This window comes from Triturus cristatus, chromosome 9 (genome assembly GCF_964204655.1).
Source record: "Triturus cristatus chromosome 9, aTriCri1.1, whole genome shotgun sequence".
In the NCBI taxonomy this organism is placed as follows: Eukaryota; Metazoa; Chordata; class Amphibia; order Caudata; family Salamandridae; genus Triturus; species Triturus cristatus.
This window is the reverse complement of record NC_140592.1, coordinates 383,186,542-383,198,977: the sequence shown is the minus strand read 5'-3', so window position 1 is coordinate 383,198,977 and position 12,436 is coordinate 383,186,542. Positions and strand designations below refer to the sequence as shown.

The following is a 12,436-nucleotide window of genomic DNA, read 5'->3' as shown; positions in this document are numbered from 1 at the left end:
GCGACGCCAGGAATGGCGCCACTGCAACAGCCTGCAGGAAGGTCGCTGACCCAGAACCAGAGCTGATCCCGAGCCAGGAACAGATTCAAAGGGCCAAACTTGCACCAAGAGTGAGCCCACTGGCGGAAATCCAGCTGGGGCATCTACCGAACCCATGGGGCCCCAAGGCGCTTCAGGGTGGTCAGCCAGCCCAAATATGAGGTGCATGGCCTCATAAAATTCTTTCAGCTGTGTGGGGTCACTGTGGGAAATTCTGGGAAGCGTGGAATGGACCCAGACTAAGGCTCTGAGGCTGACGTATTGGAGTGGGGTCTAGATTTTGGTGTTGATCCTGCGCCTCGCCCAATGACTTGGACCAGTGCAGGGACGTCAAAGACTGGTTCAACTTCATGATTTTCTTTTTCTTGTGAAACATACCCAACGAGAATTTCAAACGGGATGATGACTGGGAATCGACTCAGAAAGCAATCAGGACCTGGAGCAATACAGATTTATCTGGTTTCGGGAGACCAGGAGGTTCAGGGCACGGTCCTGGACCGCCTTGGGGTTAATCGCTTAACAGTTTGGGACCCAGCTCCAAGCATCACAAGCAAGCCATGTGGGGGTCTGTCACAGACATCTGCCGGTGACAGCATCCACAGGGTTTAAACAGCACAGGTTTTTATGGGGACATCCCTAATGGACACTGAGAGCTTAGTTCGAAAAGAATTTTGACATAAGGTCGAAAAAAGTTGTCCAAAAAAGGACTGAGGTAGCTCTTCCGGATCTCTGCTGATGGCGTGGAAAGAAAAAAACTAATGTTAGGGCACCGGAGTGACAAATTTATAGGCACTGCACACATCACTTCTGGCATGGACGACGCCACAGCAGAGCCAATCAAGACACCTACAACACATAGAGCTACTTCTCAAGATTTTCTGGATCCAGTCTGACACCTGGGGAATATTCTAAGGAAAGGAATCTGCAACTAGAAGTCTCTATCAGATTGTACAGATTTAGGAGTTCTTACAATGTTTTTTTGGTAAGCAAAGGCATCTGCCCTCTTAAAATGTTTAATACCCCCTTGTGATGTCATAGAAAATTAAGAATATCAAAATATAACAGTATTTTTGTTTTTATTGCGTGCATGTCTTCAGAAGATAATGGTGGTTGTAACATGGATATTTCCTTATTTTTCATATTCCTGCTAGAGAACAAACAGGCCATGGTGGTGAGACAGACCTGATTTATAAAGTGATCATGTGGGGTGAATTCTATTCAAACAAGTAGCATTATATTGGTGCCAACTTGATTTATCTACACCACCATCATTGTATCAGTGCAAGCAGCTTTCAATCAGCACCAGTTCAACTCTATGGTTCAGGGTCATTTCAACATGGCCATTTAAGGTGCCATAAATCTGATTGCAGTTACAGTTTTTCACCAAAGATGCTGAGGGAAAGGAGTTATCTAGATTTCTGCCCCACGTATCCTCTATGTGACTACCATTCTTCAAACCAAGTTCACGTCTTTATGAGGTTTCACCTTCCTGCTCACTGTATCTCTAACTCTGCCCCAGCTCCCTCTCTGAGGCCCTCCATGTCCTTGCTCCCTATCTCTACGTGCTCCCACCTGCTCCATTCTGCACCTCATGTCAACAGTTCACTTTTCATCACCTTGCCCAATGTGTGTCTCATGCCTCCTTCCACTATGTTTATGTGCTGTTCTCTATATAATCTATTCAGAGGCCCTCCATGTCCTTGCTCCCTATCTCTATGTGCTCCCACCTGCTCCATTCTGCACCTCATCTTAACAGTTCACTTTTCATCACCTTGCCCAATGTGTGTCTCATGCCTCCTTCCACTATGTTTATGTGCTGTTCTCTATATAATCTATTCAATTTCTCTCTTTTACTACGGCTTCACACTTCCAGGGACCTACTCCCAAACTGTGCACCACCTCCTCGCTGCCCCACTCTCTGAGATTCAGTCTATTCCAGGGGCGACTGGTGACATTTGAAATTGGCGGGGCGGAAAAGTTGAGGATAAGTGTTATGTCGATAGCGAGTGAGCCGACTATCATAGGAGGGACTCGAGAGGAGAGGGACTTGCAAAGTTTACAGCAAATTTGAGAGGGTTGAGAGGGCAAGAATGTTTCTAAAGCAATTCTGAAGGTGTAGACTTGAAATATGCAAATACATTACAAAATACCCCATATCTTACAGCACTAAACATATCCCCCTTTGACTGTAGTGTACACATAGTAGTGCAACATGTAAGCTTTTAATTATCTTACCAGGTAAATACTACACCCTTACCACCACATTCCTGATGAACGAGTGTAGTGCATTTGTGACACTTGTCTTGTGCTACCTTTGGATTTTACACAATCCCTATGATTTCAGTCACAGCATTGATGGCAGCACCCCCACTCTGAAAATTTTTCCAGCACCCCTGCTGCCTTCAGTTATCGCAGACCAGATCAATAGACCTTAAGTCGATGCACTTTCATTGTGGGCCTGTCTGCCACCAGCAAGCAACACGTGCGTTCTTTTAACCATAGATGGTTTTGTTTGATTCAGACAAAACTGTAAAATTAGTTGCCAAAGAAAACCACATGATGTCAGTATTGCATGCTCTTCGTAATTTAAACAAGCATTTGCAATGCAATCGGTCTCGCATTTACGCAAGTTTGAGCTACTGGCATTGTAAATGTCAATGCCTTTTATTTATGTTTTGGGTTTTAAAACATAAATAAAAGGCATTATCATTTACAATGCCAATATCTTAAACTCGCGTAAATGCTAGACCTATTGCATTGCAAATGCTTGTTTTCTTTGGTTGTGGTGGCCTTACACTAGTGGCTGGGAGGAGATGGAGGTGTAAGAGACAAGGCAGTGGGGTGCAGGAGGGCACTTCAGGTGATGGGCTGAGGGGCATTTGTAGATTCAGTCCACTGTGAATCCTTCTGTTCTGCCTAGAACAATTGTTTTCCGTGCTGTAATCGGAATGGGATGTTCTCACTAAGTGCCTGGATTTCCAAACTGTATGCCATTGCATAGTCCCCTGTGCATAAAAGGAGTGCATCCGATCAGTCAGCCATGAATGTGGACATTGCACTAACAGCAAGTAACCACACATTATTTGTGTCTGCATCTGTGCCCAAATTCAGCATGGCTTAGCAATTAGGTTGGCCACGAGTATCATGATAAACACAACATGTTTAAGTAAAAAATACAATACACACAAACATGAAACTGGAGGTTAACCCTAGTTGGCAAATTATGAATTTAAGGTAACATAAAAAGCATAACCCAAGCACAATTAAAAAAAATCACATCCATCTACTGCCTGATAATAAATAACTGGCAAAAACTAAAGAAAGCAACAAAGACTGAAGCCAACAGGACTGCTTATCTTTAAACTAATCTGGCAAACGGTAAAAAAATACACGAACATATTGCTATGAAATCCTAGTGCAGTGAATGGCATAAACACCAGTGAAACAGCGAGGCGAACATACTGCGCGGGCAATGAAAGAAAGCCTGGTCTCAAGAGGATAGAGATGACATACTTCAAAGGGAATTGGCTAGGCCGGGCATGAGGTATACTGTAGCATTCTAAACGCATTTTCAACAAGGTTCTCCCTTTTCAAGTGGCAGTTTACAGTGAGCTGCCTGCACCGTATGAACACCACCTCCCAACAGAACAAGCTTAAGATGGAGCCCCGAGGTCAGCCCGGCGACGAGTGCGGCCCCTGGACACCGGGCGCCCGCCTCCACAGGCTTCCACTGTGCAACGACTTTACCAGCAGGTCTGCCTGGTCCGGGAGTTCAAAAAAAGGGAAAAAGCTTACCTGCACATGTGTCGTGTCGTGTCGTTTGAAACCACGGCTGCAGGCGCCTTTTTCCAGCAACAAATACACCCCTCCTGGAAATAGGAGCTGCCTGCCTGCCAAACAAACTAAATGGATAGCCACTCCCGGTCGCCTCGGCCTTACCCAATGAGAAAGCCTCATTTACGGAGGCAAAAGGAGTGCTGTAATTGTTACCACCCCCTGCACTCAGTGCACTGTGAGCCAGCCCTGCCCCTTCCCATTACTCTGAATGGCGCTCCACTGACCGCGCCCTGGGCCAATTCATTATCGCCCCATTTGAAACCTATTTACTGCTGCTTTTTTCAGCCACTCCCACAAGGCTGATGTCACCCGCCTCCTCACTCCTCACTTGTGCCTCGAGGGCGAGGAATAGTTCTCGCCCAGCTTTTGCACATGCGCACATTGCGCAGGAAGACTCCGGCCGGGACAAAGTTAAAGTAAGTAAAAATATATATATATTTATTTTACATAGTTGAACTTTAAAGTTTCACGGGGGAGCACCAAGCAGTGAGCACTTCTTTAAACTGCTCCACTGGTGGTGTTCATTCAATTTCTCTCCCATTAGTTTTCTACGATGCTGCCTGGTAGGTGAGGCAACGCCCCCTACGCCCCTTAACACCAGCCGCCACTGGTCTATTCTCCTTCTCTCATTCGGGTTTGCAGCAGTGCTACAATATCGGCCCCTTGTAACTAAAGCAGGAGCGGTGCAGCTTCACACTAGCACGTCCTTCCCCTGCCCCTGCTAACGGGCCCAGTCAAGCAGATTGTCAGGGCTGGTTGCTGTTCCCAGTCTGGCTGTGCCTATCGCTTAGCCCCATGTTCTCTCAGCCTCAAGATCCACTACAGTACTGCCACCTTGTTTTATTAATATCTTCCACCAGCTACACTGTGGCGGTGTCTGAATAACTTTATCATTAGGGGAGGAGTGAGGAAGAGGTTGTCCACACAGCTACGCCAAAATGACAATCGCCATATTTTTGTTCCCACGAGTACCACTCCACCCAGACAGGTGCAATTCTAGTAAAGGAATCCCCATTTCACCGTTGCCAGATTTAACCTATAACCTCCAAACTCTATTCCATCCCCAAAATAGGACATTTCATCTCTCACTGTTCCATTCGATATTCATCAGTGCCACAACATATCCAAAAAGCACCATTCCATCCTGCAGTCATTCCACACTCATTCCATCTTCCACTTGCACCAATCTAAACACTGAGAGGAAAAGTCAAACCCGCCAGCGACATTCCACCCCACAGCAGAAACATCCCAGCCCTACAAGTGACATTGCAGCACCAAAGGAAACCAAGTGAGGCCTTCAATTCTTAATACTGCTGGTCGTCTGCACATATTAGATACTCACAGGTCAAATCACAGCATGTAGTCTGCACTGGTATGAGGTTCATAGATGTAATCACAGCATTAAGGGGTCTATTACGATGGCAGGCGGACTTTTAACCGAATGCGGGACCGTCCGCCAGGGGTGCGGCGGTCCCGCACCTGCAATTAGGATGCCACCGCCATCATGGCAGTGGCATCCCCCATTCCCAGCATTGTGGCAGGCGGTGCTCAGAGCACCGCCCGCCAAATGCTAGGAATGCACGTTGTGCATTGGCATGCAAAAGGTGACAGGCACCGCGCGGTGCCTGCCACCTTGTCCATGCCAATGCAGGGGGGTACCATAGGTACCTCCCATGTGCACCGCCCACCCCCCAACATCCTGGGGGCCCAACAGCGAAGATCGCATGCCTTTCCATGGCGGCAAGGCCGCCATGGAATGGTTAATCTCCACCCGCATTATTATATGGGTAGCGGTGTCTTGCAGACACCGCCACCATATTATTCAGGTTTTCCGCCCGGTCGACCGCCGGAAAAGCGGCGGACGGTGTTTCCGTCCGCCGCGGCCCCCCCCAACCATCCTAATATGGTGGGGGGTCATTTAGGTATAGATGGCAGGCGGATCACCCCCGCTGGGCCAGCGATGGCTATCGCCAGCCCGGCAGGGGCGATCCGCCTGCCACCCTAATGGGGCCCTTAGTCGGAACCCGCGTAGATCTCAGGTTTGATATCACAACATGTATACTGCGTACCAACGCAAAGTTCATGCCTGTAATCTGCTAGTCTTTCACCTACATCCTCAGCCCACATTGTCCCATTGCGTAGACTCTTACCTGCAATCACATTTAGTCTGCACCTTGATCTCTAATTATGTCTGAGATGTGCGAGTCTCTCACCTGCAATCGCAGTAGATAATCCACAGTGCAGATGATGATGTTAATTGTAGTAGTGTTTCCAGTCTGTGTCCTCAGGTAATTCTGGAAATCTGCAGACAGTAGGAAAGATACAGTAAGGGACTCCTGGTCTTCTTTCACTCAAGCTTCTGACTCTACGTCTAGATTTGATTTTGGCAACTGTACATGCAGCGAAGCCGAACAGGCACAGAGTTGGTACAACTATAAGGTCTGTTGATCCGGGCAGTAAGTCAAGGATTGGAGCACAAAGTTCCGATTACAGCTAAGAAAATCAGATTATTGGGCATAAGGACAGAGACCCATGCAGGATGGGACTGACACCATTAGCCATTCATTCACATAGAGCAAACCTAGAAGACATATATAAGAGAACGCACATTCACTGTACTATTGTCCTTTACAGTCGGGCAAGTCTCTCCTACACTGCCACTTCGACATCCTCAAACTCCTGCCTCAAAAGCCTCAACACTCAGAAGTCAGATGTCAGTACACAGGCACAAATCTGTCCTCTGGCACAGCGTTTTTCATTCCTTCACGTGCATCGCCCACTAGAAAGTCACAAGTGCACGCTGACTTTCTGACCTTTTTTCAGCTGGAAACAGAAGCATCTGTCGGTAATGGAGCAAACCTACCAGCAGTCTTCCAACATAATCTGTGTCCCTTCATTATTAAGGGATCTATCATGGATGGACATCTGGCATAGACAGCTGATACTGGTAATTTTACAATAACTAATTTTATAACCTTGAGTCCAACTGCTATGTATTATTTGCAATCTTAAAGCCTCCTATGCTTCCAAAAGTAAATTCACCACTGAAATAGGATATGGGAACTGGAGTTCAAAAACCAGGTGTGAGCATGAATGCAGTGCACCTTTTGGTTGTGGGTCAACATTTAGCTGGCTATCTCCTCTCCATGCTGATTTGAGCTTCCATACAAGTGAAAATGGGAAATTGAACAGGGCGGAAGCAAGCTGGCTTTCTCAGTCCCATACCATTGTTGTGTCCCTCACAAAGGAGCTGTAGGAAACGGAAGAGATCCTGCGTGAACAGATCGTCAGCCATCACTTTTTCACCTGTCAGACATGGGAGAGCAAGAAGGGAAAACAATAGAAAAGTAGATAAAAGGCAAAATAAAGAGATTCAGGATTATCATCAAGTACCAGTTTGGGAATATTTAACTGCCAGTCAGAGTCTATTAGTGGCAAAAAAGTATATTAGACATGGACAAAATTAGTGATGTCTTCAATTTCTCTAGGCATGACCATTAGAGCAGGTGGCACCTAGACACAGCAAACCAAGATTAGTAGGGCAGATTTCCATGCAGCACTCAAGAGGGTCCATGTGGAAGTTAAGAGGAGGAGAAAGCAACAAAGTAAGATACAAAGGAGAGATTGGTGTAATGGAACAACAAGGAGACTCAAGAAATATGTTATCAGGTTGTAGGCTACAGCTCATTGTGAAAAGGTAGCCCATTTATAACAGAATTCAGGCAGATTTCCACTCAGGCTTGATTCTGTGTATGTAACATGATCTCTCGAGATTCATACATTAACACAATTTCTCTGTGTAAAACATCATAATTTAATTACAAATTAAAAGCTCAATGCCTAAGACACTGGCTCTCTAGAACGTACAATTATGACATCACTGTCGCGTCATGCTACAAAAGATCTCTGGCATTTCAGAACCAGTTAATTACAAAAAGTGGAGAACAGAAGGATTTATGGAAGTCTACAGAAGGTATGCACATCCATAGTTACGCAAAAGTTATTAAGTGGCCTTTTTCTATGTAGCATATGCTGCTCAACACAGTAATATGCTTTACCTGAAACCAAAGCATATTAAATGGAGCGGTATATGGATTTCACTATATCTAATCCTGCTTGTTTCGCTTTATCCACGCTTTCACTTCACGTCAGTTCAGAAAATGACTATTGCATGTTCTTGGGACACTCAGCACTGCCAAAATAGCCATATCCCACAAACCCTGGGAGCTGTAGTCTTTTGCCAGCTTCCTCATAGGAGTATATCAAAAGACCTACTACTTATATGGATTTGAGGGATAACTACCACAAGCAAACAGGAATGTTCAGATTTTACATACCCAAAAGAAGCCTGTGTCACTAAACTCTTAAGCGAAAGATGGAAGAAAAGGTAAGGCGGCTCAGGGAGGGCTGATCTTTGTTTTCTGGAGTCATTCTTGTCTAAAGAGACTGCCTCATTGGCTTGTCTGGGAACCTGATTATTTAGTGCCTCATTGAAGGCTGTTGCTCATAAAATCTCATCTCCGTCTCAAACGTTTTACAATAAGATATTAGGCTCAACAGAAGGCACTGAGATGGCTGGAGTTTGTGTCGCCATTTTCTATCACTGTGGGAAATTTGACCTACTCTACAGAAACTGGGCCGTCTTGAGTGGGAAATTACATCTCATGGCGGTTTCTAATCCACTGACCTTCTGTTAGTCCATGAGCATCTGTGAATTAGTGTCGAAAGAAGGAATGAGATTGCCCCCTTCACTCTATTCATCCTCTGCATGCAACACTCTTTGTGGCATTTGCACCAGGTCTGAGTCTGACCTGAACAGGGCGTCTGTGCACTAGAAAGACTGCTTCCTAGTGACAGATGACTTATCAGGCACCTCTTTCTCTTGCAGATAAAGTATATATGTTCTTCTCACTGACTCTAGAATGGGCTGAGTTGTCTTAATATTCAGTGTCGTTGTCAGCTTCAGTAGTGTCATACATGGTGCTGCTCAGCGCTTTTTCAGCTTAGAAGGCTAAACAGTCATTGAAGATGAAAATGGCAGAGCCAGGGCCACTAGTGTGGAATCAGTATTAACCAAAGTCAAAGCCTTAGGTTTGGTCAACACCTGGGCCGGTGTAGCAGACGGGGCCTTAGAAAATGCTTCTAGTATAGCCTTCATAAAGGCCCAAACCTCTGCCACAGAACGGGAGCCTGACCAAAGTCAATAGCTCTAAGATTAGAATAGGTTCAGAAGATGATGAAATGCTTTGCATTGAGCATTCTCTCCTTTTCCCATGTCTGGACAGTGAATGTCTCTGGTCTTTTTTGTAAATATGATATCTGGAAGCCGATCGACTCTAAGAGTGCACTCTTCGTCTACAAAACGGGATGCCACCAAGAGCTTTTCCTCCTGCCCACAGACAGCCTTTGTATGCATCTGTATAGAGGTTGCACAATTTCAGGTTGTGAGTGGAACCCTGGCATCAGAAGCATTCCTTGCTCATTGACATGAGAAGCTGGCAGTTGGCACAGAGCTTGAAAAACTAAGATTTTGGAGGAAACATGTCTTTACATTTAGAGAAGGTATATAATAGTTCTGTGGAAATACTGGGGAAAATCCCAGGGGCTCTGGATTCAACGTGAATGCACAGAAAAATACTGACGTTACCAGCACCCATGCACTATACTATTTGGATGATACTTCATTTCTGATTAAATCAAATGACACTCGTTGGAACTCCGTAGGGTGCGACGTAGCGACTTGTCATGGCTGAAAAAATCCCCATATCAAGTTTGCTGCATGGGAAGGGTTTGATTTAATGAATCTGTGGGAGAAAATATTAAATAAAAATGTATTTTTGTTGGGCGGATAGCAATGTTATTCAATAAACGCGGAGGAAAATTCACTTACCCACAAGAGGCACTGCTCCTCAACACAAGTACACATTTTGTTTGTTTCTTGTGACTCTCTGGAGAATTGCAAAGATGCTGAATAAGGAAATGAATGATCTCACTCAGATAACAGATGCCACATACGCCAGCGGAAAAACTTGACCTCCCAGTCCCAGGCAGGGGAAATAATCAATGGCCCTCACGTACAAGGAGCAAGCACACTGCACGTGAAGGCAAGTGTATTTTTGCTTTCTGAAACAAAATATATCTTTGGGAGCTACATTCAGAAACAAGAAAATGAATGCTGAGCTGGCTCAAAAAAACACAGTGCGCCAGGAATTTTGCTCTGCCGCTAGTGCATTTGCGACAATGGGAGAAGCACTGACCCCAGAGAGATCCCTTCCAGCTAGGCATGCAGAGCTCTCTTATTATGGCTGCAGTGGAGGAAGGTGACTCTCAACGCTGGGTGGCGTTGAGGGGACCGACCACCGAACCCAGTTGGGGGCCCCAATTTTTTTTTTGTAACAAATTAAAAATGTGCTTACCTGTGTTTCGCTCTCCTCTGTCTCTTTTTATTGGATGCCATCAGCGCGACTGCACCTCGTGCAGTCTCAGGCAACCCCCTTCTGCAAATCCCGAAGCTGCTCTCATGCTGCAGATGAGCAGCATGAGAACAGCGCCAGGATTGGCTGGAGCGGGATGCCTCGACGCTCCAGACGTGTGCAGGGCCAGACTGGCCGTAGCCGGCACCGGGCATTACCCCGGTGGGCTGGAGGGGTGGGGGCCGGTTTTGTGGCCGCAGGGGGTTGCTTTTCTTACAGGGTGCCGGTTTTGCAGCAGCGCTGCAAAATCAGCCCTCTGTAAGGAAAGCGGGAGCAGTGCTTAGCCGCTAACAACCCCCTCCCCTCCGGTTACCAGGGCCGGTGGAGAAGCAACCTGCCAGGGCTGGTTGCTGGTCTCAGACCTGCCCTGGACCTGTGCCTGCCCTCCACCCAGCTGTCTGAGACAGCTAGGTGGCGAGGTTTACACTGTGCAGGTCAGGCTGGCCGTCGCAAGATAGCCGCCCAAATTGACTTGCGCAGTGCAAACTGGTAGCGTGAGTGCCACTCCCCTGCTGCCAGTCACCAGCAATACCCCACCCCCAAACACTGCTCTGCCTGGGAGCAGTACAAAATAAAACAGTAATTCATTTCATTACCATTTTATTTTTCACTTTTGCTGCACTGGCAGCAGGGGGGCAACGCTCCTCTGCCCTAATGGAGAGGCTGCCGCTGTATGGCTGGACCTTTCCCATGGCAGGAGAGGTAAGGGCCTCTGCTAACCTGGTAGGCTGGTGGACCGCATGCCAAGCTTAAAATGAGGCCTAAAGTAATTCATTCTGCCATGAATTACTGAACCCCAGAAGGCAAACGGAAGAGAGGCAGGCCAAGATACACCAGGATGCGAACTGTGGAAACAGAAATTAATATTATGAACCACAGCTGGGGCACTATACAGAAACTTGCCCAAGACACACAGAAGTGGAGGTCCTTCGGCACTGCCTTATATGCCAGTCGGCATAATGGACAGTAAGTGAGTAAAGTAATTAAGGTGGATCCTAGAAACATAACTATACCTTGCTACTCCACATTACGACCAGGACTGAATAATGTCTGTTTTACCAAAGTAATATTTTAATGGGAGATGTTTGCACAATCTATTTACTTGCCATCCACTCTATCGTCCCACCATACACAAATCTGCTTGAGATAACCCTTTTGAGATTGACTTCAATAAATGTGTTGCTCCACAAAAAACCTTCAAAATATTGGTTGGATCAGTAACCCCCGCCCACCCCCCCATACAGTATGAAGCTATTGTACTCCCCCCTCCCTTCATCCCCCACATGGCTTTGTAAGATGCTCAAAGAGATGGATGCAGTGCTGTTAGTAAACAGGTGGTACAAATACACCTGGCCCTACTCAGTTCATTTGTTACCATTTATCAGTGGGACAATCACCCATTAGCATGCCACATGGAGACTGTTCCCATTTGCATTTTGGTATAGCCTTCCCAACTCACTTAGTGTGAATCCTGTTCACATGCCTACCTTCTTGGCCACAGGAATGATTGTAAAATGAAAACCAAGAAAACACCTCTTTCTATTGAAACTTTCAAAATTAACACAAACCATGCTTCTACGAGGCTTTTTTACATTTATCTGTGACGCCCAAACCTTGTTGTATGGACTTTGTCCAGCAAGTGGTGGTTGAAACAGTCTTTCATTCACCTTCTGCGTCACTGTCAGCTTTCAATTTCAACGTTTTCCTCCTTCTACACCATTATGACAAACTGAACATTGTCTTGCAACACCGCCAGCTGAAACTACTACACTTGCATAGGGTGATCAAATTAAAATGGAACCTGGCATACAACATGAACCAGAGAAAGTGGAAACGACCCTGTCCCAAGTGCTGAGTCTGTCTGTTTGTATCTCGAAAGTGCTTGCATTCTAATATGTGGTGCCATGTCATTAGGAAGGAAAGCCCTGTTCAAAGAGTATTCCCTCCCTTTTCTTTTCACACTACCAATTATTGTTTGACCAGACCTAGACACTGATATGTAAATGTTAATATGAAATACATGTAGTGCAAAGACAAGCATGGGTCAATGCAATGGCCACAACTAAAAGTAATTTAATTCTCTAGGA

At 46.0% G+C, this 12,436-nt stretch overlaps 1 protein-coding gene across 5 annotated transcripts in view; it reads right to left on the bottom strand.

Moving 5' to 3' along the window:
- RYR1 (ryanodine receptor 1) overlaps positions 1-12,436 on the bottom strand; it is a 1,245,571-nt gene that overhangs the window by 211,638 nt on the left and 1,021,497 nt on the right. For all 5 annotated transcript variants that reach the window (XM_085625233.1, XM_085625235.1, XM_085625236.1 and 2 more), the window contains 2 exons: positions 7,102-7,182; positions 6,090-6,178 (listed from right to left, as the gene is read on the bottom strand). In XM_085625233.1, coding sequence (XP_085481359.1) covers positions 6,090-6,178; positions 7,102-7,182 — 170 coding nt within the window. The remainder of the gene's footprint in view (positions 1-6,089; positions 6,179-7,101; positions 7,183-12,436) is intronic.